The sequence below is a fragment of the Dromiciops gliroides genome, chromosome 3, assembly GCF_019393635.1.
Source record: "Dromiciops gliroides isolate mDroGli1 chromosome 3, mDroGli1.pri, whole genome shotgun sequence".
Lineage (NCBI taxonomy): Eukaryota > Metazoa > Chordata > Mammalia > Microbiotheria > Microbiotheriidae > Dromiciops > Dromiciops gliroides.
In genome coordinates this window covers 648,689,708-648,717,618 of record NC_057863.1, presented here as the reverse complement: position 1 = coordinate 648,717,618, position 27,911 = coordinate 648,689,708, and the positions used below count along the sequence as shown (strand labels likewise).

Sequence of the window (27,911 nt, the reverse complement as noted above, 5' to 3'; positions counted from 1 at the left end):
CTGATGGAGAGGCCCTCAGAAGCTCCCCACAGTGGGGGCAGCCCCTGGAAGGGGGTCCTGATCACAGGTGAGACACCAGCTCTGCTGGAGCCCAGGGGAGGAGAGGGAGCCTGGGGCATTCTGGCCCAAAGACAAGTGAATCAAGACAAGGACCAGGAGAAAGGAGACCAATCCCAGGGTTGAGGGCGATGGGGTGAGGAGGTCTGTACCAGAGACAGACTCTGAAAACCTGGCCAGGAATGAATTTCCTGAGTCAAGAGCGGAGGGGAAGTAGCAGCTCAGGGCTATCAGTCCACATCTCTGAGACTCAGGGCAACATCTAATCCCAGAGCTGAGCAACCTCTGAAGAGACTAAGGGGGTCTTTATAGTCAGAAGAGAGCCAGGTGTAGATCCCAGCTCTGATGGTTACCAGCTGTGTGACCTTGGACACATCACTTACCCCTCTTAACTTGTGTTTACCTGGAACACCACCCAGGGCTGTTTGGGAGCTAAACTCTTAGCCTTAAAATGAACCTAGGACTTGGTGGGAAATGCCCTCCTTGGGTTTGGGCCTGAAAATCTGGGTTAAATGCTGTCTCCTATATCCTAGTTAATACTGCTCACATCTATTTCATTATGTGAACCTCAATTTCCTTGTCTGTAAATTGAGGGCATTTGTTTCAGAGATCTCCAAGGGTCTATCCAGGGTTAAGATGTGATTTCAGTCCTCAACCACAATGCTTTATTGATTCATTTCACCCTTCAGTGTCTTGCCTTCCACACTGGCAGGTTCTGCCTGAATGAAGTTCATGGAAGGAGCTTAAAATGTGTTACAAAAAGCCTCAGATCCTCTGCAGAGAGGGATGCACAGGCACATGAATCCCCTTCAGACATCCCCCACTTGAGCCTCCAGGAGACCCTGGGGCAGGCTCGGGAGCCCCCATCCTTACCTTGGGAAAAGCTCATTCACCTCGACCTCTCTGGAGAACAGGGAGACCCTGCTTACCTCTGCTTCCTTTCTCCCCTCTCAGCTTCCATCCTCAGCTGCTGGATCCAGGTGATGTCTGCTCAAGGTGATCCTGTCACTGTTGTGCCAAGGCCTCCTTATGGCACAGTGGGCAGCAGTGTCACCTTAACCATCCAGGGGCTCTCAGAGCAAGCTCTCAGCTATTCTTGGTACAGAAAGTCATTAGACTCTTCCAACCTCATCGCCGTCTACAGTGTCTCTTCTGGAGTGCAGACACCAGCAGACATCCGGGAGAAGGTGCTCCCCAATGGCTCCCTGCTCCTCCCTGACCTCACCCTCAGTGACACTGATGACTACATTGTAGAAATTGTTGATCTTGGAGGCAAAATATCTGCAGTAGCACGAGGACATTTAGTAGTGTATGGTAAGTTCTACCCTTTCCCTGGCCCATGCCAAACTCCAAGACCCTCCCTCTGTCTGGGCTGAGAGCCCGCCCCTAAACTCCTTACCCAGAGGGGCAGGAGAATGCAGAACCAGACAACTGGCAGCACCAGGAGCTGTCCAGGGGGATTAGCTCCAGGAAACATTTGGAGACCGAGGTCCGGCAGGGCCAAGGTGGACTGACAAGAGCAGCTCTGCCTCACATGTGACCACGGATCCTGGGCAATCCTAGCATTGTCCCTAAGGCCTACATCCCAATAAGAGGGTAGGCTGAGCTCAGAGTCCCTTACAGGATCCTACTTAAGTCTAGGAATTCTGAGGGCAGGAGGGACAAAGAAGGGTGTTAGAGTAAGAGTGTCAGCTTGACCATGACTCATTTCCTCTTATATTGTCCAAGCTCCAAACCTAGAGAGAGTCCTTTAGAGAAGTCATGAGCCCAGGAAACCTTGGGAAATAAAGGTAGTTGGGAGGGGGCAGTCAGGATTTGGGATGTAACTTCCTTCTTCCTCCCAACTTTCCCAGGTCATATTGTGAAATGAGGAGGGGCCACTGAGGGTTCAGAATGGTACCTGAACATCTCTAGTAGTGCCTGAGACAAGCAGTCTCTCCATGAAGTTCATCTGCCCAAGATACTTAAAATCAATGAGACTGGGGGTGCCTTATTGGGGGAGGGGACAGTCAGTGATATTCCCTTTCCATCTGGGCCCAGCACAAGAACCAGAATCCTGGCTGCCCGGTGTAAAGAATTAATTGTTGGGGCAGCTAGGTGGTGAAGTGGATAGAGCACTGGTCCTGGAGTCAGGAGTACCTGAGTTCAAATCCGGCCTCAGACACTTAACACTTACTAGCTGTGTGACCCTGGGCAAGTCACTTAACCCCAATTGCCTCACTAAAAAAAAAAAAAAAAAAAAGAATTAATTGTTATTTGAGGTTTTTATGCCTCAGTGCACACTGGCCTAGGGCTCTGCAAACCACACGGTGCTCCACCCATTGGTTGTAGCTGTTGCCATGGCGCTGGCACCTCATGTCATCACCACTCGCAGACGCCTACATGGGCCTGGCAAAATTATAATGATTGGAAGCCTAGTGAGGGCATTCATGTGACTGTCAGAGCAGCCATCCCATTGGCTGGGGCTGTGTGGGGTTTTTCTGGGATTGGGGGAGGAGAATTGGGCATTCTAGCTGGAGGCTGGAAGGACAGGAATTCTGTCTCAGCTGATTCCTGGGCAGTGGTATTTTCTCAGGTTGTATAATTTCCCTTTCCCCATTTTATTTCCTTTCCCTTGATCCTACTGATCCTGTTTGTGCTTTTTGTTTTAAGTTTGTTCTTGTTCAAATAAATCCTGTTCTGTTTTGAGGGAGGCTGCCGGTCTCTTTCCCTGCCCCAATATTGCCACGAGCCGCTTAGCTAACACTCCCCAATTAAAAATTGGTCCCCACGGGGGCAGCTAGGTGGCGCAGTGGATAAAGCACCAGCCCTGGATTCAGGAGTTTCTGAGTTCAAATCCAGTCTCAGATGCTTGATACTTACTAGCTGTGTGACCCTGGAGCAAGTCACTTAACCCCCATTGCCCTGCGGAAAAAAAAAAAAATTGGTCCCCACACAGAGTACCCAGGACCATCTGGGTGCCTGTTCACTCTTAGTCTCTCATTGCTAGGAAAGGGAACCCAGAGGGAGGACACATTGTTTCCTTTTTCTAGAGGAGAGGCCAAGACAGAAGGTCCCAGGCTTTCCTGAAGGGGCAGCCCAGAATAGAGGGCCCCTAGTCCTCCAGAGGTCTCAGCTAGATGAGGAAAAGACAAATTCAATGCAATATGGGGAAGAAATAGGTGCATTGGGGCTCCAAACAGAAACAGCTTTCCCACCAAGGAGAATTTTCTAGTGGGGAATGAGTTAACAAGACCTACCACTTATATAGGGCCTGAAGGTGTGCTAAGTGCTCTATGTAGCATATTTCTTTTTTTTTTTTAAGAATATATTTTATTTATTTATTTTAAACAATCCTTTAAAAATTTTTTTTAATTCTAAATTCTCTCCCTTCCTCTAGCCCTTCCTCCACCCATCAAGAAAGCAAGCAATATATCAATTATACATGTGAAATTATGCAAAATATATTTCCATATTAGCTGTTAAACCATATTTTCAGTCGAGTTGAGGTATACACTTTAAGAGCTTGCTGCAATTTTAAAGTACGAGGTCACTTCTAGACTTCTTTTAATTTATAAACTTGCCAGAAAAGAGCTTGTTACAAGGAGTGGTTTTACTAAGGATTTATAAGGCTGCTTATTATATAGAAGTAATTTCTAATGATTGATCTTTACACCAGGAAACATTTAAACCCACGGGGTGGGTGCCTTTCTCCCTGGAGGTGTGTTTTTAGGGCTTACACGTTAACCTAATGACATCTTTGGTCCCTTCTGCACAAGATCATGAAGACATGCTTACACTTGTCAGACCCAGAGGCTCTCTGTGTTTATTAATGTAGGAGGCAAAAAAGAGGTTAACAGAAAAACCCAAGACCCAAGCTCAAATTCAGATATGAGCTCTAAGAGGGAGTCAGACCCCAGTTAATGGATAACTTCTTCATTAATATAAGTCAAGGCCAGGGGCAGCTAGGTGGCGCAGTGGATAGAGCACTGGCCCTGGAGTCAGGAGTACCTGAGTTCAAATCCGGCCTCAGACACTTAACACTTACTAGCTGTGTGACCCTGGGCAAGTCACTTAACCCCAATTGCCTCACTAAAAAACAAAAACAAACAAACAAACAAAAATATAAGTCAAGGCCTAGGTTTCCATGTACCCACATAAATCACCACCCATAACAAGGATATACAGAGACAGGACAAAAAGACCATAACAATAACTATGATAAAATGATAACCTATAGAAATTCAAACTAGAAATAAATGAAAAATAAAGTTTTTTTTTTTTTTTTTAGTGAGGCAGTTGGGGTTAAGTGACTTGCCCAGGGTCACACAGTTAGTAAGTGTTAAGTGTCTGAGGCTGGATTTAAACTCAGGTACTCCTGACTCCAGGGCTGGTGCTTTATCCACTGCACCACCTAGCTGCCCCCAAAAATAAAGATATTTTGAAATTAGCCATGGGAATTAGAGACTTGTAGAAAAGGCCAAATTTGTCCCCAGATTCACCTTATGACATGTAAACCCCCAAAACACACTTCCACAGAAAAGGGTACCTGCCTTGGGGGTTGGGTTAGGACCCCAGGAGCTCCAAAAGAGGAAAAACCCTCCCCTGTACCTCTATGTAGCATATTTCATTTGATTCTTACAAATGCCAGTGATGTAGGTGCTATTTTTACAAGTGAGGAAAATGAGACAGAGAGAGATTAAATGATTTGGTCAGAGTCACACAGCTAGTCAGTAGCTGGAGCAACATTCAGTTTCAGATTTTTCTGACATCTGTGCCCCAAACTCCATCCGCAGCACATCCTAGATGCCTCCTACCATGGAGGGTCACCTCAGGAGATAGTGACTTCCCCAGCAACAAGAGTCTTCAAGCAGAGAATAGATGATGATTTGCCAGGGATGTTGGAGTGGGGATCCCTCATCAGGCCTGAGTTGGACAAGATGACCTCTGAGGCCCAGAAGCAAAGAATCCCAGTGGTCTCAGGGAGGGAGCATTTCTAACGCTGAGATTATATTGTCTATGGGGGAGTAGTGACGGCCCAGTACACCTGGTGCTTTCTTCCATGGTGGACATTCTGGAAACTGTTGTAGACATCTGTCTATGGCAGGATGCCTTCAATGGTGACAGGGTGAGAGGAAGGAGCCAGCAATTGGGAAGAGCCCTACTGGTCATCCCCAGTGGTCTTTCTGTCCCACAGCTCCTGTCAAATGATTACTGTGGGAGGAAGGTCCTAGGAATCATCAATCAGTTTATTCCTAAGCATTTATTAGGTACCTATTGATGTACTGAGCTGGGAACTGTACTGGGCATAAAAAGGGGAAAAAAAATGAGCCACTAACCTCAAAGCATATATTTTCTTTTTTTGGGGGGGTGCGGGGCAATGAGGGTTAAGTGACTTGCCCAGGGTCACACAGCTAGTGTCAAGTGTCTGTGGCCGGATCTGAACTCAGGTCCTCCTGAATCCAGGTCCAGTGTTTTATCCACTGTGCCCTCTAGCTGCCCCAAAGCATATATTTTCTAATAGGGAAACATGGAATAAATATAAGAATAGTGGTTAGTCCTAGACTGGTGATTTCCTCGCTAGAAGAAAGTCCAAGGGGAGATAATCCCTCCACCCATAAAGGCTGGCATCTTGCCTGCAAACCCTAGTATTAGAGAGTTCTCTTGGGCACTACAGAAGTAAGCATCTTCTCCACTCTTAAACTCTTGCTATGTGTCTGAGGCAGAACTAGAATCCAGCTCTTGTTGGCACTTAGGAAGGCGCTGTAATCAAATACAAGGTTATTAGGGAGGGAGGGAACCTATGAATGACAGCATCAGGAAAGGGTTCTTGGAGGAAGAGAAGGATTCTGTGTGGGGGAGGGCAGAGGGAGAACATCCCAGGCTGGGGAGCATGGCTCCCCTCCTTAGCACAGGAGGACCTGGGAAGGAATTTCAGTCCAATGGACTCTGAAGAACCTGCAAAGAAAGAGGCCCCAGAGGGGGCAGCTAGGTGGCGCAGTGGATAAAACACTGGCCCTGGATTCAGGAGGACCTGAGTTCAAATCCAGCCTCAGACACTTGACACTTACTAGCTGTGTGACCCTGGGCAAGTCACTTAACCCTCATTGCCTCATTAAAAAAAAAAAAAAAGAGGCCCCAGAGTACCCAGTGATAGAAGTTGAGATAAGGAACCTGGGTGGAGCAAGGCCTACCTCAGTTCCCCTGCAGAGTCTTCTCAGGCCTGGAGTCAGCAAAAGATTGGGTACCAGGCACAAGGGGAGCTGGGTTCTCCCAAGCCTTCTGGCTTCTACTAGAGGGGTGGGACCAAGGGAAGAGGAGCATTCTATGCCTGGGATCAGGTGGTCTAGATTCATATCCCACCTCCAGCATTTACTATGTGACCTCAGGTGAGTCACATCACCTCTAGGAAACTCCATTGTCTCATCTAGAACATGGGGATACTGATCCCGGTATTCCCTGCTTCTCTGTCTGTCCTGAGGAAAGACCCTTCAAGAGGCATCATAATTGGAATCATTACGACTCCTTGTATACTCCATTAGCAAATCCTATTCTTTCCACCTCAACAAATGAATTGGGCAGCTTGTGGCCCAGTACTGGACTTGGGACAAAGGGTTCTAGGATAACTCAATGAGATGGCTGTCAGCTGGGGCAGGGGACATGGGGCAAGGCTTCTTGAAGGAGATGGAGAGTAGGCTGAGCCCCAGCAGGAAGAGGATTTCTTCAGGGATCCTCCAATGTAACTGTATGAAGGGATGATGACAGGTCAAGAAGGAAGGATGAATACTTAGACTCTAGTAGATTGACTATCAGGAATGGTTTCATCTGAACAATTTTGTGTATTGGAACACTGAGGGTCTAAAGAGGAGTGGTATAAAATCCAGGCAGGAAGAGGGTGTGTTGGCCTGATCAATCTGGAGTTGAGGGATAGAAATAACCTGGAAGGAACTTACTTCTTCCCAATTTTCTGCAGTGATACCCTGAGACCAGAAAGTGTCATATCACAGCATTGACTTCTGGGTTTTATTTTGGGGCTACTGTGCTGTCTTTTGTTTTTGTTTTTTTGTGAGGCGATTGGGTTAAGTGACTTGCCCAGGGTTACACAGCTAGTAAGTGTTAAGTGTCTGAGGCCAGATTTGAACTCAGGTCCTCCTGACTCCAGGGCTGGTGCTCTATCCACTGTGCCACCTAGCCGCCCCTACTGTGCTGTCTCTTACAAGGAGCATGAGGTCTCTGGGTTGATGGTTCCAAATAGCTCCAGATCCATGAGGAGTTTACTCTTTGCACTGGCTTCCTCCCTTCTTGTTGACCATCCCTTCTGCTCCTTTCCTGTATAGCCTGGGCATTTTCTTACTCACACTCACTGTTCTGGATCAAGAAGAAAAGGATTGAAAGCAATTTGCAATAATGGCCAAAAAGCTAGAAAACTGTGCATACCTTTTGACCCAGCAATACCACTACTAGGTCTAAATCCCAAAGAGATCATTAAAAAGGGTAAATGACCTCTTTTTGTGGTGGCAAAGAATTGGAAATTTAGGGTATGTCCATCAATTGGGAAATGGCTGAACAAGTTGTGGTATATTTAGGGTGTGGGTAATGAGGGTGAAGTGACTTGCCCAGGGTCACACAGATAAAAGTCATGGTATGGGGGAAGCTAGGTGACACAGTGGATAGAGCGCTGACCCTGGATTCAGGAGGACCTGAGTTCAAATGTGGCCTCAGACATTTGACACTTACTAGGTGTATGACCCTGGGCAAGTCACTTATCCCTCATTGCCCTGCACAAAAAAAAAATAAATAAATAAAAACAAAATTCATGGTATATTAATATAATGGAATGCTATTGTGCTAATCTGAATGCAGATTGAAGCATACTGTTTTCACTTTTGTTTTGTTGTTGTTTCTTCTTGTGCTTTTTTTATTATTATTCTGATCCTTCTCTCACAACATGACTAATGTGGGGGAAAAAGAGGACAGGGACTGTGCATGATGAGTGAGCTCCCCAGAAAACCTCAGACCATCACCTGCTATTCCTCCTCTTCCCCAACATTGAGCTTCCCTTGGGCAAGTCAGAGTTGGTGCTATGGCCAATGAAAGCACCCAGAGCTAGAAGGAGTCTCAGAGACTATTTCGTCCCTGGACTCTAATTTCACTTTCATCCATGAATATATTTGGATCTTTAAGGCATATATGGAGTGAAAGATCAGTTGATTCAGTCACAGGAGGACCTGAGATAAAGTATTACCTCTGACCCTGACTACTTTGATAGCAATGGATGGGTCAATTAAAGTCTGAACCTTGAGTACCTTTCTTTCTTTCTTTCTTTCTTTCTTTCTTTCTTTCTTTCTTTCTTTCTTTCTTTCTTTCTTTCTTTCTTTCTTTCTTTCTTTTTTTTAGTGAGGAAATTAGGGATAAGTGACTTGCCCAGGGTCACACAGCTAGTAAGTGTTAAGGGTCTGAGACCGGATTTGAACTCAGGTACTCCTGACTACAGGGCCAGTGCTCTATCCACTGGGCCACCTAGCTGCCCCTTGAGCACCTTTCTAGGAGGGGAAAGAGAGTTTACCTCATACCCAGGTTTAAATCCAGATCAGCTATTTGCTGTCAGTTTGATCAAAGACAAGTCACAATACTGAGCCTCTGTTGTCTCCTCTACCAATGAGGGAATTGACCTAGACCAGGGGTTCTTAAGTTTCAGGGGGTCTGGAAACCTGGATGGAAAACATTATTCCATCATTTTGATTAGCTTTTGGTTTTCTTCATAATCCTTTCTATTTAATTCTATATAATGCTGAGAAGAGTCCCTTCAGAGGACAGAGAAGGTGAAGAGCCACCAGTCCAAAGGATTTCTGAGGTCCCTGCTCTAAAGCTGTAACAGTATAATCCTATGAATTGTAATCCAAGTCTTGGAAGTGGCCAATCATGAGGCATGTTCTGGAGGTAGACAGTCATCAGGAACTTCATGTTTGGTTTTGGACGTCCCATGTTGAAGTAGAGCTCTCTACACTGTGACTAAAGTAAAGCAAGCAGTGTGGTTGGGGGAAAGGAAGCCATATTATTTAGAGGTTGTTTGAAAGAATTGGAAAAATTAATTAGGGAGGGCACCATCACTCCCTGAGGAATGGGCTGCCTCCAGAATATGCCCCATTCTACCTTAGGGCATTCAGGCAGAGGATGAATGTCTGCTTATCCAGAAGCGCATAGAATGGAATCCTACTCCTGTTGGAGATGGTCTCCCCCGCCCCCCCTTCTGAGGTCCCTGACAACTGTGAGATTCTAGGATTTTCTTTCAATTACATATCAAAAGTGAAATTGGTAACCAATCTGTCAGTTCCAGAAGCTTCCATGTGACAAAGCATTATACATAATTCAGAACAAGTATAAGCTAGAGAAGGGCAGCCTACAGCTCACTATCAGAAAGATCTTCTCAAACCAAGCCATCCCAAAATGTACCTAGTGAGTTCCCCATCCCTAGAGGTCTTCCAAAACACAAAGGATGAAAGAAATGTGGTTTACATGACAGTGAAGAAGGAGTCATCACTGGTTCTCAGGGGAATTGGTTGCCTTGGCAACCAAAATCATGTTATACATATTTCCATATTAGTCATGTTGTAAAGGAAGAATCAAAACAAAAGAAAAAAACCACAAGAAAGAAAAAAATAACAAAAAATAAAGTGAAAATAGTATACTTGACTCCCTAGTTCTTTTTCTGGATGTGGAGAGCATTTTGCGTTATAAGTCTTTTGGAACTGTCTTGGATCATTGTATTGCTGAGAAGAGCTAAGTCTTTCACAGCTGCTCATCACACAATGTTGCTATTACTGTGTACAATGTTCATTTGATTCCGTTCACTTCACTCAGCATCAATTCATGTCTTTCCAGGTTTTCCTGAAATCCGCCTGCTCATCATTTCTTGTAGCACAATAGTATTTCATCACATTCATATACCACAGCTTGTTTAGCCGTTTCCCAATTGATGGGCATCCCTTCAATTTCCAATTCTTTGCCACCACAAAAGAGCAGCTATAAATATTTTTGTACGTGTGGGTCCTTTCCCCTTTTTTTGTGATTTCTTTGGGATGTAGACCCAGTTGTGATATTGCTGGGTCAAAGAGTATGCACAATTTTATAACCCTTTGGGCATAGTTCCAAATTGCTCTAGAAGGATGCTTTTATATACAAAAAATAAAATCCATAGGAATTCAAAAGAAATAATCCTCTTGAAATATAGTTATCAAGATTTTTTAAAAAGAAGTTCATATGGAGGCAACTAGGTAGTGCTGTAGATAAAGCACCAGCCCTGGATTCAGGAGGACCTGAGTTCAAATCTGGCATCAGACACTTGACATTTACTAGCGTGAGATTTAAAATTGGATATAAGATCATTGAACTCCCCTTTGAACTTTTCCCTTATATATCTCCCAGACTAGTAAGAGAAAGAACCCTCTGAGCTTTAATCAGTGAGGGATTAGCCTTTATTGTTTAGACAACAAACAGGTGATACCAATTAGGGAAATAGGAAAATAGAAATACAAATGAATAATCTTAGATTTAAGCTTAGTCTATATTCTTTTATAAAACTCACCGAATCCCAAAACTGCCTGCCAGGCTGAGAACCAGAGCCAATCACCAGAACGCGCCATCACTGCTAAACTGATAAGCCAGAGTGTGCGAGACAGAGAGCGAACTTCCGTTCTACCCTCCATTTTAAGTTGGCGTCCCGGAAGTACCATGTGCTTGGCCATGCTCTCCCGGGCAGCAGCAGGCACATGGCTGTTCATCACGGTCTCCTCCCCAAAAGGGCAGTCCTTCAAAAACCACTTCAATAGCAAGCATTCAACTTTCAAATGATTCAGCTAAAACTTCTGGTTTTTACCACATTAGCTGTGTGACCCTGAGCAAGTCCCTTAACCCTCATTGCCCTGCCAAAAAAAAAAAATAAAAGTTCAGAGATCCCAGGTAAAAGACATCTTGATTAGAATGACATGGTTGGTGAGAAGCAGGGAAAAGCCTCAGTGAATAGGGAGGGCACTGGGACTGGATTCAGAAAGATTAGAGTTCAAATCTGGTCCCAGACGCTTACTAGCTGCATGACATTGGGAAAGTCACTTAACCTTTGTCTGCCTCAGTTTTCTGAGCCAAAATATGGAACAAATATTATCCCCTACCTCACAGGTTTGTTAAGAGTATGAAATGAGATAATATAGTATTTAACACAGTGCTTGACAATTACAATAATCATAATAATGAGGCCAATAATGGCATTTATAAAGCATCTACCATATGCCAGGCACATAGTAGGTACATCATAAATGCTTGTTCCCTACTCCCATCACCACTTAAGTCACTAGATTGTTCATTTCCTGGGTCCTGCCTTGTGGAGGGGATAGCCCAGGACACACACTCCAAACCCTTTACTTCCTGCTCACCTTCCTTATTAGCACAACTGTTGAACCAGGGGGCATCTCTCTCCCCATGGTGTCAGGAACTATCTCTGTATGTCTGTAATGGAAGTGTTTGGGCTTAGACTTTTGGTGTTTTTAGTCATGAATACATGACCTGGTAAAGACACCTGACAGTCACTCACACAACTCTCTCATATTTTTGTCTCTACAGAAAAACTGGCCAAACCTAACATCAATGCCAACAGTACCAATGTCATAGAGAATGACACTGTGGTCTTCACATGTAGCACAAAAAATGAGGGGATCAACATTCTTTGGTTCTTCAATAACCAGCCGCTGTCACTAAATGAGAGGAGGAATATGTCTCATAACAACCAGACCTTCACCATCAAGAATGTGAAGAGGGAAGACACTGGGTCCTATCAATGTGAAGTCTCAAATCCATTAAATTCCAATAGAAGTGACCCCCTCACCCTGACTGTGAACTGTGAGTGATTCTGACTCTCCTCTTCTCCAATCTTTACCCAAAAATGACTCACATTTTATCTGTCACAGATGGACCAGACCATATCATTTGTCTCCCAAACCCTGAAAGTGGGGAGATAGAGGTCAAATTCAAAGACCAACTGACTTTAGTGTGTCAAGTTCAGTCTTACCCACCTGCCAAGTATGACTAGAAAGTCAATGACACAGTGAACTTTGACTTCTCTGGTAACACCTACATCATCAAAAACGCATCTTGGGAAGATTCAGGAAAGTATACCTGCTTGACAAAGAATGATGTGACCAATTTATCAATCTCTAAGGATGCCCCAATCAAGATGGTTGGTAAATGGTGTCACCCTTCCCTCAGAGAAGTTTCTTGCTTTGGACAAGGATGGGATTCCAGAAGGAGGTGCTCAGGCCCATTGAGGAGGGCAGTTTTTCATGGTATATTCAAAGAGGAAATGTAAAGAAATAATCTTTTTCTAAGGAATGTGGTCAGACTTGTAGCCAATGTCAGTCCATTTACTCCTATTTTGTCCTCAGTAAAAATAGACACCATCCTCCTGTCTGCTATAAGAATCTTAGAAAGTGGCATGTATAGTACAAGCTCATTCATCATTCAACATCCATTTGGGTAGAGACCTTGTGCAGAGTACTGTGCTTGTCGCTGAGGGGAAAACAAGGTTTAGCTAAGACTCTATTCCTTTTTTCACAGACTTTACAATCTAGTAGAAAGATCAGAGCACAACACAGGTAATTGCTACACAATATTGAATGATATGTCTACTTAGACTATGGCTACAAATTAAAGTGTTGTAGGAGATCTGGGGGTGGGGGAAATACTACTCCAGGTGTGGGTGGGCAAAAATCAGGACAGGTTTCATAGAAGAGCTATCGCTTAATCTGTGTTTCAAAGAATGCATGTTTGTGTGTGTGTGTGTGTTTGTGTGTGTGTGTGTGTGTGTGGTGGGGGTGGAATTTTATAGGTCAAAGGGGAAAAGGGAGCATACTCCACTTCTTTGGAGAAATAACCTGAGCCAAGGAAGGGTCAGAGGTGGGAAAGTACAGTGTGTGTCTGAGTGTGGAATGTAGACCAATGCAGCCTGAGCAGACAATGAATGGCCAGGAGAAGTATTAGAGAGGGCTGCCCCAATGGTCTTTTGAGTTTTGAGTACTAGGCTAAGAACATGAGTGTGTGTGTGTGTGTGTGTGTGTGTGTGTGTGTGTGTGTGTTTAATTAGGTAAAAACTGCAGGGGTTTTTTTTAAATGTAAAAATAATTGCTAATGCTACATATCAGTTTTGGCTAAGCATATTATGATTTTATTAATATTAGATGCCAGTAAAGGATTGACCGTGAGTCTCACTAACTTCTCATGGTCTCAGGCCGCAAAGTAGAAAAGCAGGGAGAGAGATTCAGCAGGAGAACAGCCCCAAAAGACCCATGCTATCTCTCAGAGACAGAGAGACAGCACATGGTCTCAAGGAGACCCAAGGGAGTTCACAAGAACTACACTGTCCTGAATCTAGGGCTGGTGCTTTATCCACTGTACCATCTAGCTGCCCCTGTAACCTACACTATCCTAAAAGGGAGAGCCAAGCCAAGAGTGTGTCCAGAAAGAGAGAGAGATCCGAGTGCCAGCCAAGAGAGAGCTCCTAGCATGGCCAAGGGTTTTATCTTCATTCATTTCCATTGGTTAACTTGACTTGAGGGTGGTCTAAATTAATATAAACTCTATAGATGACATCAGGGAAAGACCCTCACTCAAGTTCCTTGAGGCAAAAGTCCATTATCTATTTGATCTCATCAATCCTTCACAGAGCTAGACAAATGAGTCTATCTCCATTTCTTTTGTTCCCTTGGGTTTGTCCCAGACAAGGAGAACAGGACTTTCTGGCATGGAGTGGAAGAAGAGGGGGAAGAAATACATTATCAACAATTATTTTCTCACAAACACCAAAGGTTCCTCAGGAAATCCCCAAAACTTAATTAGCAGAGAAGAGGAAATGATCATACACATAACTGCTTGGTGTACCATTCATCAATACTAGGTAGAGAAGTAAGATTGAACCTGACACTCAAGGCTCAGTTATTTTGTTTGTTTGTTTTTTTACTTTTTTTTTTTTTTTGGTGAGGCAGTTGGGGTTAAGTGACTTGCCCAGGGTCACACAGCTAGTAAGTGTTAAGTGTCCTAGGCCGGATTTGAACTCAGGTACTCCTGACTCCAGGGCCGGTGCTCCATCCACTGCGCCACCTAGCTGCCCCTCAGTTTTGATTAAGGTGACCATTGTCACATCTCTAATTCATTTGTGACTTAGTCCAAACAACCTGGTTGTGTAAATATCTGGGGATTCTAAAGTTCTTTTTTAGCCCATCAGTTTCAGGCAAAGTTGGCCTCAGCTCCAAGCTAACGTGATGAAAATAAAGGAAATAGAGTTATGAGTGGGCAGGAAGCATTAAACAAATGCTTTTAATAGAATGTTTTGTCAGTGATAAATAAAGCAAGGTAGCAGAGGGAAGATAGAGGGAAGAGGAGGAAGAAGCTCCTCAACAAAGGCCTTGAAAGAGCAAAAGACTAAGGGGAAAACTCAGTAAGTCATTTTGTCTGTCCAGGTCAGCCCTGTTACAAAGATTAAAGTCTGGTCACATGGACTAAACAGGAAGGGGACAAGAAGACTAAAGACTGAATAAGGGACATAGGCTGTGTACCTGAGGAAGAAGTGGTCAGGCAGCCAGCAGAGTTGGGCCTAGAACTGTGCAGGGACCAGGAAATGGTACCAACTGGCAGTCCTGCAGTGTGGAAACAGAGCTAGGTGACAGAATTAGTGCTGATTGAGGAGGAGACCTGTCCCAAAAGTGGGAGCAGCTGCGGCCTGAAGCTGTGTGGTGGAAAAAGAGCTAGAGTTTCATCTCCTATCCGGGTCTGAGACCTACAACTGAGTAACCAGGGCAAAAAGCTTGGAGCAAATGTATGCCTGTAATTTAGTACCTACAGAGCCTTGCAGCTAGCTGATAGGCAATGGTGCCAGTAGCAGTTTGCCAAAACTCCAACTAGAGATAAGTCTGCACTGGTATTGCCAAGACTCAAATCTAAGGGAAGAGCTTCTAAAACTCAGACAACAAGGGCAGTGATCAGAATTCTTTCTACATAAGACTGATTTGGACACAAATGAAAGTTAGGTCACCATCTTGAGCCACTTTGTATACCCTTAGAGAATACAATACTGAATACCCAGAGGAAACAGCAGCAAAATATCAGAGAATACAATGCAAGACCAAAGAATGCTCAGATATTCCATTCAGAAGTATGCAGAGTCTGTCCCTAATAACAATTAGATTTCAATTCTGGAAGCAAGGTTAGAATATTGAATAAACCAAAATAAACTTTTCCTTGAAAGAAAAAAGAAAAAAAAACCTTTTTATGGAGACAGGAAAGCCCAAGATTCAAAGCCAGGGGAAAAAATAAACCCAATATATCAACTAGCAAAGCATCAAATAAAAACATAGCTTGGACACAAGGTCAACTAGCTTTACTGGGAGAAATAAAGAAATAATTTTAGAGTTTAAAATTATTTTATAAATAGCATTTATATAGAGCTTTAAAATTCACAAAGTACTTCATAAATATTACCTCATTTTATCCTTAGAACAACCCAGGGAGATTGGTGCTATAATTATATGCATTTTACAGAGGACAAAACCAAGTCATTGTTTCAATAGGTAGTTCAGGGTCATACAGTAAGTGTCTAAGACTGGGTTTAGATTGAGGCCTTTCTGACTCCGGGTCCAACACCCTATCCTGTCTACCTTCCTACCTATGGAGGAAAGACTTAGAATCAACTGCCTAGTACAAGAGGCTCAGAAATTACCCAAATAAAAGGCTTCCTTTAAAATTAGGATGAACCAATCAGAAGCTAATGAATCCATGAAACAGAATAAAAATTAAAATCCAAATTCTGACAACATAAGGTACCTCAAAGCAAGAAAACAGCAAAAAATAAAAGTAGCCTGGAAGATAGATTGTAGAGAATCGGAAAGAACCAATGAAGTTAAAAGGTTTGGGGTATCAAGTCTCAAAAAATCATGGCAGAAAACTTTCCAGAAGCATGAGAACCAGATGGCAAAGTGAAAATGGAAAAAAATATCCTCCTGAAAAAAAATCCTAAATGAAACTCCCACAAATATCATAGTCAAAATCCAGAGTTTCCATGTCAAAGAAAAAAAAAAGACTATTATAAAAATCCAAAACAAAGATGTTCAAGCATCAAGGAGTCAATAAAGATCACACACATTTTAATCAGTATCATTATAATGGTGTGGGGATGTTAGAATATGATATTCTGAAAGACAAAATATATAGCCTTACCACCAAGAATTACACAACAAACAAACAAACAAAAAACTGAGTATAATCATTTGAAAGGAACATAGATCTTTAATGAAATGGAAGACTCTCTCTCTCTCTCTCTTTCTCTCTCTCTGTGTCTTCTAATTAGAGCATGGTAGTATCATGATCTGAGACAACTTAACAGTGCAAATGGACTTGGATTTTTTTTTTTTAGTGAGGCAATTGGGGTTAAGTGACTTGTCCAGGGTCACACAGCTAGTAAGTGTTAAGTGTCTGAGGCCGGATTTGAACTCAGGTACTCCTGACTCCAAGGCCGGTGCTCTATCCACTGCGCCATCTAGCTGCCCCGGACTTGGATTTTTAAAATAAGCAGGGAAACTGCATTATGGACAACAGGCTACTGCACAAATATAATACTTACTATACACCAAGTGGCACAATATCTAAACAGAGGAAAAGCTAAGCAAGGTCTGAGAAAAAGAATAAAACAACAAGAGTACAAATATTAACAATAAAAATTAAAAGTAGACGGTTAAGGACATGAGTGGAATTTTATAAAGTTAGATATAAAGGACCGCTTAGGATTATTGTAGAGGAAAAGAAATGAACACACATATTTCTTATCAGGACATAAAATCTTCAAAAACAAATGCTAAAAAGAAAAGTATTAAATACATTTTGTACTGAATACAAAGCAACAAAAAATATATTCAATAAAGGGACTTTGAAAAAAAGAACAAAAATAATTGACTACATATCTTAACTGTAAAAACCTGGTGGGTAAAGGACTATCCTTTCTTCTCTTGTCCAGAGTAAGTGATCCCATTTCCATGATCAAACATTACTACATCATCAATGGCAACACAGAGAGTACTTAACATACAAAGATGAAAGACATATTAAAACAAAGGGTAGAGACAGGAAGAGGGGAAGCTAGCTGGCACAATGGATAGAGCACTGGCCCTGTATTTGGGAGAACCTGAGTTCAAATCTAACCTTAACTAGCCATATAACCCTGGGCAAGTCATAAGTCCAATTGCTTTAAACATCCAGGGCCATCTCAAATTGTCCTAATATATATCTTGCCACTGGACCCAGATTACTTTGGAGGAGAGAGTAAGGTTGATGACTTTGCACAGCCCTCTCTCACTTAAATGCAATTCACTGCAAGTCATGAAGTTACCTTGATATTACATCCTCTTCTACAACAAAAGACAAAACAACAAAAACAGATGCAGGAAGACCAGTGAGGAGGCTATTGAAATAATTCAGATGGAAATTGATGAGGGCTTGAATATGGTCAGGATAGTGGGGAGGAAGATAAAGGTAAATTCACAGGATTTACATCTGAGATGAGTGTTGCAGACAGATCACCACAGATAGACCACCAATCCCACAACTCAGCATTTTATAGAATGGGAAATTGATGTCCAGAAAAGCGAAGGAACTTGCCCAAGATTCCACAACTAGCAGGTGACAGGTCAGGATTCTAATCCAGGTCTCCAGATTCAAATCCCAGAGCTCTTTCTGCATCAATGAGCTGCCTTTCAAGGATGAATATGAGACACTAATTTGAAGGTTTTCAAAGAGAAAGGTGACATAATCAAGATGGTAGTTGATGACAATTAGATGAAGACAGTGATATGAAGGTCAGAAAACTATTTCCATAAATTGGAAGAGATAAAGGGGTCTTGGGAAGAAGCTGAACAGAGGGGGTAGATGTGAGAGATTCTGTCCAAGTAGAATCAGTGCAAACAACTATGACATTACCAATTGACTAGATGTGAGGTTTGAAGGAGAGAGATTGAGTAAGATGTTTTCCAATTTGAACCTAGGTAATGGAAAGGTTGATTCTGCCATCAGAGAAAGGAAGTAGGCACAACGTATGGAGGAAATTATGAGTTCAGAGCTTGGTTATGTAGAGTTTGATGTACTTGTTCAATATCAGTTGTCCCCATATTGTTTGTCAGACAACTTGCAATGTGACCTTGACAAAGGGATACCCAAACTCTTAGGAACAAAGGACAAGGTTGCTTCATTGATCAACAAGAATTTCTTAAGTATTTTCAGAGTTCCAGGCACTGGGCACAAATGCTAGACACTTGATATTGGAGACCCCTCAAAAACACTCAAAGTTCTCTTTCTCTTCTCTGTCTACAACAGATATGTCACCAGGAAAAGGTAATGGCTCCTTGCTCTCTAGAGGTATCATTGCTGGTATTGTGTTTGGAATTCTAGCTGGAAAGGGTCTCATCGGGGCCCTCATCTATTTCCTGTTCTTCAGAACAACTAAAAGGTAAAAAATGCTTCCTATGGTTGTTCTCCCTCCTAGTCTGCCTTCCTGAACACAGGAAAGATGTATGGTCTTCTGCACCTTGTACTCTCATCTGGATCTGGTCTCCCACCCTTTCCCAAATTCCTACATTTTAGCATGAAATCCCTTGGGTAGGTTCCTTTTCTGAGCTTTCATTCTACCTCATTCCTCACACTTGATTGCCTCTTGGAAACATCTGTTCACTTCACCACTGGGAAGGGAACAAGACCTAACCATTTTTCTCAGATGCTCAGCAAAAGGAACTGAGGTCCCAGAAGGCACAGAAGGGAAGAATGTAGGGGGCAGCAAGAAGAAAAGAGATAGGTTGCTACCCACAACTCAGTGAGAAACCAAGTGAAGGAAAAATATGATCCAGACTTCATGGAAAAGCTGATCAGGAAAATCATAGTCCCTATAGGTGAAGAAATTAACAGTAATGAGGTTGTATTTAGGAATAAGACATGAAGCCTAAGCGTATCCTAAGACAAGCCTTGACTCTGCTCCAGTGTTCCTTCCAGCTCAGAGAACTCTCTTACTTTGCTGGGGAATGTCAATCTCACATGTCTCTTCTTTCTTCAGGGCCAGCAAACATGACCTTTCAGAGAATAACTTTTCAGCAGCCAGAGATAGTAAGTAAAAGCACCAACCACTGAAACCAGCACCTAATGGTGGCCTTGAGAGATTGGGCTCCAATCACAGTCTTCTTTCTTTATTTCAAGGGGAACCTATGAGCTGTCCTTCAAAGGATGGCCAACTCCCTTTGTTTTTCTTTGATAGAAGACCATGAAGCCTCATATAATTCAACTCTGAAGATAGTTCTCCATTTGATTAATTTTATTTTTTTTGCAGGTCAATGAGGGTTAAGTGACTTGCCCAGGATCACACAGCTAGTAACTGTCAAGTGTCTGAGGCTGGATTTGAACTCAGGTCCTCCTGAATCCAGGGCTGGTGCTTTATCCACTGTGCCACCTAGCCTGCCCCCCCATTTGATTCATTTTAAATAGTATTTACTAATATGTGCACTCCGTAGGCACTGTCAAAGCCCCTAATATTTAGGGGACTAAGAGCTAAGTTACTGTTTTGCAGCACCTGGGAACGGAGACTCTTAACACTCTCCACTCCCTTTTATGCTCCTCTTCTCACATTCTGACTCTATACCTAACACTTATGTGCTCTAGGGAATTATCCCTATGCCACAATTTCCTCATCATTGTAGAGAGAGGCTAGATAAGCTGCCCCAGTAGTCACTGCCATCTCTACATCTCTGCTTCTAAATCACTGCTCAAATGTAAAATGGCTTTTAAACACAGGATCAAAGACATTCTGAGTTGTTTTATTTTCACCGTGAGCCACCATGGCCAAAGAGGTCATCCCCAAATGGCCAATCCACTGAGGATGAGCCTCTCTAAACTTAGTAATAGAAGCCTTTCCAGAAAAGAGGAAACTTGCAGCACCACCATCGCAATGGCACAGCCTTTGGGGCCTCTGGGTCACCTCCTTGCCTTGATGAGTCACCAGAGCTAGGCATTGTGATCACGAGGACACATTCCTTGCCCTCATTGCTCTCAGATTCTTCTGCAGCTTTTCTATTCTCTTCATCAAGGCAGATGCAGAGATGAGTGGAGGTGATAAGATGGGGCCCATCTACAGCCAGACTCTAGACAACTTAACACTTCTTAATACATCTGAGCATGCATGTCCCATTGTGAAACATCAGGACCCCAGAACCTCAAAGCCCTGTGTGACAAAGACCCTGGAATTTCTTCACTGGCCATTTTAACTGGCTGGCCCCCATGCCTGGAAGGGTCTTACTCCTTTTCTTCACCTCCTGGTTTCCTTTAGGTACCAGCTAATATCACACCTTTCATGAGAAGTTTTTCCTGAGGCCCCTTAACTCTATTGTCTTCTCTTTGTTGATTATCTCTTCAATGTATCCTGTCTAGATCTTGCTTGCACACAGTTTACAAGTCATCTCATCCTTTACACTATAATCTCCTTTGGGGCAGGGATTATCTTCTGGTTTTCCTTGTATGCCCAATGCTTAGCACAGTGGCTGCTACATAATAGGCACTAAATGCAGGCTTATAGACACACTCTGTGAGGGAGATGGGGAGAAAGGAATTCTCCCCTGTCCCCTTCATCTGTTTTCTGAGGGAGTAGGGGAGGGAAGGAGGAGGAGACATTGCTTCATGTAATTCAAGCTGAAGCTACACCAAGGAATTCTGCTGTCTGGGTTTCTTTCCCTCCAGGTGAGAACTCCAACTTGTATGAGAACCCTTCTTGGACAAAAGGCTCAGCTCCATCTGCACAGGTATGGACAGAAAGTCTCTTCCAATCACTTCCCAGACTTTGGAGTATCTGTCAGGGAGTGGGAAGGGACCCCTTTGTGCAGATCTGGAGATTCTTCCAGGCCCTGAGCCTTAAGCATTTGATGGGCTTAAGAGATTTCAAGATAATGAGAGCCCCCTCATGAGGGGGAAAGTGTTAGAAGGAGGATCAAAAGAAGAGTGAGCATTCCCTAGGACTGTGGAGAGATGTTGTTAGGGCCAGTCGGGAGAAGATAAGACTTTGGGGGTGGATGTGGAGGTAGGTGGGGACCTGATAATAATCTTTGATAGTAGAATATGTGGATAGAAGATTAGACTACTAGTGTCCCCATAGTGCTTATTAAGGAGCAAAGAATGGAATTTGTAGAGGTTAATTGATGATTGATGTCAGGAAATCTTCCCAGTAATGAGATGCCAAGTCTTCTCTCCCCATCACCCCCATCTCTCCTCTCTAACACAACAATACTCTAGTTCAAGACATCATCAACCCAGCATTGGACTATTGCAACAGCTTCTTCATTGGTGTCCCAAGCTCCAGTGTCTCCTGTGTCCTCCACACCACTGGTAAATATATTCCTAAGTAAGCCACAAGTTTACCAAGTCCCTTCCTGAGTCAAGAAGACTCAGTGGCTCCCTATTGCCAGGAAAAGAAACTATAGCTAACCCTTGTTTGTTGGTCTGACTCCAATTGCTGATTTCATTGGTTTGTGGAAGTTCCATTCTCAACATTGACTTGTGGCAGCCTATAGTCTTAGAGTTCTGCTAGCCATTGAAACCTCGAGGGACTTGTCCATCCTCTTAAGGCCAGTTTGTCAGAGACCAGACCTGAAATCTACTCCTTTGGACTTTCATACCATGTCTTTACCCACTTCTCCCTGCTCCTAGGATTTGTCTTAGGTCAGTTTTTCCAGGTTCATTACACTTTATTGTCCTTTCTGAAGTCAAAGATTCAGCCTAATTAGCCCCTCTATTGTTGCAAGGAAGCCACCTTCCACCTGCCCTCTCTGGGCCTCTGCTCAGGCTCTGTCCCAGGCCTGGAAGGGGCTCCCTCCTCACCTCCATCTCAGGGAATCCTGACCCTCCTGCTTAGTTCAGCTCAAGGGCCAGCCCCAGCAGGAGCCTGCCCTGCTCCTTCCTGTTGCCAGTGTCCTCCCTCTGCTCATCCTTCTGTAGGTGTTTGGTATTTGATTGTATATTAATGACTTCCTCCCTATAGAGTATTAACTCCTTAACTGGAAGATTATTCCACTCCTCCCTGTTCATCCCATGAATGAAGGAATGAAAAATCATTCATACCGTAATTGATTCATATTCAGATCATATTAAGTAGTTACTATGTGACAAGCACTCTGCTGGGTGAAGTATTTATTAATACATGGAAAAGTGCTCATTGTCCACAAAGAGATTGTGTCTAAATTGAGGGAGATTCCACACATGGAGTAATAGTGTCCAGATAGGGACATTCTGCTTTGTGAAATTATGGGCATAGCAAAGAGAATCAGCCATCAAGCCAGAGTTGATTTGATTATGGGTCCAGAATTGGAAAGCAGGAGAGAAGGCCAGGGGGAGAATGCCCAGGTTGGGAGTTCCAGGAGTGAAAAGGTCAAGTCCTGGTGGGCTTGTTTTGTGGATCAATTATGGCAGCAGGTGAGGAGCAGTCTGGGAAGGACGTGATTCATGGCTTTGGTGGTGGGCACCTGCTGAGGCAATCACCACTCAGGATAGGGAGGTTCTTATAGCAGGAGTTCCAGGCAGGAAAAGAAGAAGTCTTTCAAGGATTTATGGCACAATGTCTGGCACATAGTAAGTGCTAAGTAAGTGCTTCATGAATGGATGCAGGAGGAAGAGGCTACCTGGGACATGGTGTCCTGCTCCATACTTGGAGGCTCCAAGAAAGACTGGATGACCACTTGTCACTGTGTAATTTAAGATTCTAAATGTGGATTCTAATGTGTTCCCCCAGTTTGGGGGAGACTGACTAAAAATCACTGATAAAACGAGTTTAGGTTTTTAAGGGTTTATTGGAAAATAGAAAGAAAAAGATTGAGAACAGAATTCTAACAGCCTGGCATTCCTATCTTTCCTCAAATCTCCTGTGAAGTCCTCTGCCGCCACCACCATCAAGTCCGGAAAACAAAAAGGCAGCGCTCTCTGCGCAGGCTCCCTTTCCTCCTTCCTGTCTCCTCCCAGACCATAGGAGGCTCCTCCAGTTGATTGGCTGGTAGACTTGATAGACAGCACCCATGAACAAACGTCATTTCCTGACGCCAAGGAAAAGCCACAATGCCTCTGAGGCATTTTCCTCATGGTGGAGCTCTCCACAGCAAGTCTCCAGTAGGTGGCGTCATTCCAATCATTACAGTCCCCCCTGTTGTTCCTCAAGAAACAAAATGTTTCCTTGATGGAACAAAACTGGATTCTGGACTCTGGTCTGGAAATCTGGATTCTCTTCTTTAACTGTTTGAATTGCTGTATTTTTACTAAACCTTAGCATAGCATTGTCAATGATCAAATTAACAAATTCCATTACATTCCTTCCTTTATATGGTTAGACTTGTAATAGAGGGTTGAGGTAGTTATGCAATGTGTAACACTTTTTACCACCATGTGTCTGGATCAAAGCCAAATTTAGTATGTGTTCATGACACCTGAAAATGTTATGGAAAGGTTATCATACCATATCTCATGGTTCTGAGACAGCTAGTGATTGTGCTAGGCCACAGGTGAGTTCAACTGAGTGAGATAAAAAGATAATTAAGTTCAGTTAAATTAGGTGGGAGAGAGGATGAATACTGGACTGTGCCTAGTAATTGTGCTCTACATAGTCACCATCATAAGCAAACCATGGACTTACATATACCTGTCTCTCCTTTTGTTGCACATATATTCTCTACAGGGCCTGTATCAGAGTTCACAGCAAATTAGTCTCTGAAATGATAAGTTTCCATACTTCCAAAATCTCATTAATTTCACCAAAGACAGTATGATGGTAAAAATGCGTGCTATGCTGCATAACTGAAAAGATTGAGAACAGAATTCTAACAGCCTGGCATTCCTATCTTTCCTCAAATCTCCTGTGAAGTCCTCTGCCGCCACCACCATCAAGTCCGGAAAACAAAAAGGCAGCGCTCTCTGCGCAGGCTCCCTTTCCTCCTTCCTGTCTCCTCCCAGACCATAGGAGGCTCCTCCAGTTGATTGGCTGGTAGACTTGATAGACAGCACCCATGAACAAATGTCATTTCCTGACGCCAAGGAAAAGCCACAATGCCTCAGAGGCATTTTCCTCATGGTGGAGCTCTCCACAGCAAGTCTCCAGTAGGTGGCATCATTCCAATCATTACATCACATGAGTTGCAGGGGACACTGGGGTTAGGGTCCAGGTCAGAATAGATGTTTTCTGAGGTCCCTGCTAACTCAGGGCATCCATTATGATGAGATCTCTAAGGCCAATTTCTAATTTTCACATGTTTTAAGGTTCCTTCTTTCTTGAGCATTCTCTGTCCTAAATTCCTTTCCAACTCTGGCTTATGGAGGTTCTTACTAGCTGTTGTCTCCCCCTCCACAGGACCTGGCCTCCTGCACTGCTTTTGATGGAGTCCCATCCGACAGTGCCTATCAGGTATGTGCCTTTGATGGAGTCCCATCCGACAGTGCCTATCAGGGTGGGCCTGGCCTCATTCAGGGAGCAAGGCAAATGTAAAAATACTGGGTGAGGATGAACTTCTTGTTGCTGATGGGACAGGGAACAGAAAGAGGCCCAGGATAGAGGGAAATGGAGACATAGTTTGGAGAAGGAAGAGTCTCCCTAGCCTCTATTCTGGAAGCCAGTGACATGTTTTCTCTCTATCCCCAGGCATTGAACATCATGACAGTGGATGTTTATGAGAAGATAATTCCATGGAAGGACCTTCATGACTAAGAAAGAGGGGAAAGTCCCTAGGGATGTTGGGACAACTCTTCCCATCATTAAGGAGGTTTCAGAGGCATCTCTCAGGAGAGAAAGCTGAGACATCTGGGTCAATGGGAAAAACCAACTGGGTGAGAAAGAGAGAGACCAGATTAGGGGAGAGGGAAGACTTCCAGGAACCCAGGGGCACTCAGGCCTCCCAGAGATACCTGAGAGGAATGAAAGAAGCGAGTATGCATGAGCTGCTTAGAAGCCAAGGCACACTGTGGAATGAGTGTAGGTACATAGTCTGTTGCTCCTGAACACTTCAATATTTTGAACAGATCAATATTTTCCTGTCTTCTTTTATACCCTTTATCCATAGAAAAGACTTTTTGGAACCTTCCCCATTTATTCCTACTAAACTAAGGTGAAGAAGATCCATAAAATCTGGATGGTTTTAAAATGTTAAGATTCTCAGAGTAAAATCATCCATGGTCTAATTCTTCTGAGGTTCCATGGAACCAGGAATCTTTGGCTCTAGACAACATGATTTCAAGGATGGACCAGGATATCTGGGTCCACCAGAGGCAGGAGAAGCTGATGTCAGTGGAAACCCCTACAATGAATGAAGAAAGCCAGTCCCAGAAGGCCAATGACAGCTTCAGGGAGCATGACTGCACATGGCAGAAAGTAATGCCAGAAATGGGCTCCTATACAGTGACCAATAGTCTAATAGTGAGCTCCATTCATGGAATACTTCAAAAAAGGAAAAAGGGACTTCCAGCTTCAGGAGCTGGGTAGAACCCCTTAGTCACAGGGATCCTCAACACAGGCATCTACCATTTTAAGTTTGTGCTCACTTCTTTCAGGGAAGCTGTATTTATGGGACCCCATATATGCACCCCAAATTTTTGCTTTAGAGGTTTTACTATTCCTTCTCAGTAAATGCCTTTGCTAACAATAATAACAATAATTATCTTTCTGTCTCATTACTAATGGGGAGCACAGTGGTAGGAGCTCAAAAGATACAGTGCTAGAAACCCTTCAACTTTACTCCTGAGAGAGAATATTCATAAACTGACTCCTGGGGATAAAAATCAGGAGTGGGAAGGGGAGGTGGGTAAGGTACTACACTATTAGGTGGGTCCCAAAGGGGTCAAGGACAGAAACAAAGGAGCCATGAGTACATGAATGTTTATAATGGCCGTTGTAGCAAAGAAATGGAAAGAAACTGTGCATACCTCCAATGGGACAGGGATTAACAAACTGTGATTTATGAAGATCATGGAATTTTTCTGTGTCATAAGAAATGTGAATTTTATGGATTCAGAGAAATATAGAGGAAATTATATCGACTGATGCAGAGTGAAGAGAGTAGAACAGGGTGACCAATTCATAGAGTGGCCACAAGAATAACAGAGATGAAGACATCCAGAAAGCCTCATAGCTTAAGTCATTAGGGTGCCAATCATAACTTCAAAGGCTGATGAAATATACCTCCCACCCCATAGCCAGAGAGGCAAAGGACATCATAAATTTGTCCTTAATGACCCTGCAACACATGGCCACCAAACTCCTATACCCAAAGGCCCTGTCTTTCCAGAGCACCTTATTGAAACCTTTTAGACAAATGAAGTAAGAACTTCTGTCCTCTCTCAGCCATATACACTTCAAGAGTACCATGGCTGAGCCTGGGCAGTACCTGAGGCCGAGGAACATAGAACATTGGGTCCAGAAGACCTACATTTGAATCCCAGCTTTTCTGTTTCCTCTCTGTGGGCCCCTGTGCAGGTGACTACTGTATTTGACCACATTCTTTCCACTGTCAAATGAGGTTTTAGGACCAGATCATCTCTGTTGTGATCATTGTTCAGTTGTGTCTGAATCTTCATGATACCACTAACCATAGCATACCAGGCCTTTCTTTTTTCCACTATCTCCTTATCACCTTTATCCATGTAAAAGTCCTTTTGGAAACTTCCATGTTTATTCCATCTGAACTAAGGGGTAGATGATCCATCAAACCTGGATGGTCTTAAGATGTCTAGATTCTCAGAGTCAGAGTCAATGGTGTTTTCTTCTGAAGTTCCATAGAATCAGGAATCTTTGGCTCCAAACAACATGTTCTCAAGGATGAACCAGATCATCAGTGCCCTCCAGTGGCAGAAGAGGCTGATAGCAATGGAAATCCCTACAATGTATGAGGGAAACCAGTCCTGGAAGGCCAATGTGAGCTATAGGGAGCATGACTGCTCATGGCAAAAAAATTATCCAGGAATTGGCTGTCATGACAGTGACCCATGGAGGCCACTAGTTAGCTCTACTCATGGAGTAACTCACAAAAGGAAAAAGGCACTTCTGGGGTCAGGAGCTGGGTGGCACCCCTTAGTCACAGAGATCCTCAACACAGGCATCTCATGACCATTTTATTTTAATTTTGTATCCACACCTTTCAAGGAAGCTCTATTTATCAGAGAATGCACCCCAAATTGTTGGTTTTAAGTGGATCTTTTGTACCAATTGTTCTTACTATTCCCAGTAAATGATTTTGATAACAATATTATATTTCTGTCTGACTACTACTAGGGAACACAATGGTAGGAACTCAAGAGAAACAGTGCTAGAAGCCCTTCAGCTTTATCCCTGAGAGAGAATAGTCATAAACTGGCACCCAAATCATGAATGAGAGGGGGAGTTAGGTGAGGTGCTACACTATCAGGCAGGTATCCCAAAGGGGTCAAGGACAGAAAGAAAAGAATCATGAGTACATGAATGTTTTGTAACGATTGGAATAACGCCACCTGCTGGAGACTTACTGTAGAAGAGTTCTGCCCATGAAGTGAAGGTCTTTGAGGGCAAGACCAGGAGTCTTTTCTTTGGCGTCAGGAAGTGACGCAGGCTAGTGGGAGGAGGAAGGAAGAGACTGGCGCTCAGTCTCGCTCTTCTTTCCTTTGGACTCTGGTGGAGAGCGGAGCTAGAAATGTGCTCTCCCTTTAATAGATAGGAATCTAGGCCTTTCTCTCTCTTTACCAAATTCTTATTCTCCTTAATAAATGCTTAAAAGTCTAACTCTTGCTAAAGCTTATAATTTATTGGCGACCACTCA

General features: G+C 43.4%; 1 protein-coding gene across 1 annotated transcript; it reads left to right on the top strand.

Moving 5' to 3' along the window:
• LOC122748248 (carcinoembryonic antigen-related cell adhesion molecule 6-like) lies at nucleotides 1–26,638 on the top strand. The gene is given in 10 exon segments (XM_043993917.1): nucleotides 1–67; nucleotides 1,012–1,371; nucleotides 11,653–11,928; nucleotides 11,997–12,269; nucleotides 18,439–18,571; nucleotides 20,159–20,214; nucleotides 20,839–20,900; nucleotides 24,482–24,535; nucleotides 25,331–25,495; nucleotides 26,597–26,638. Coding segments are annotated over 10 exon segments (1,485 nt in total). The 5' UTR covers nucleotides 1–3.
• Nucleotides 26,639–27,911: the final 1,273 nt, after the last annotated feature.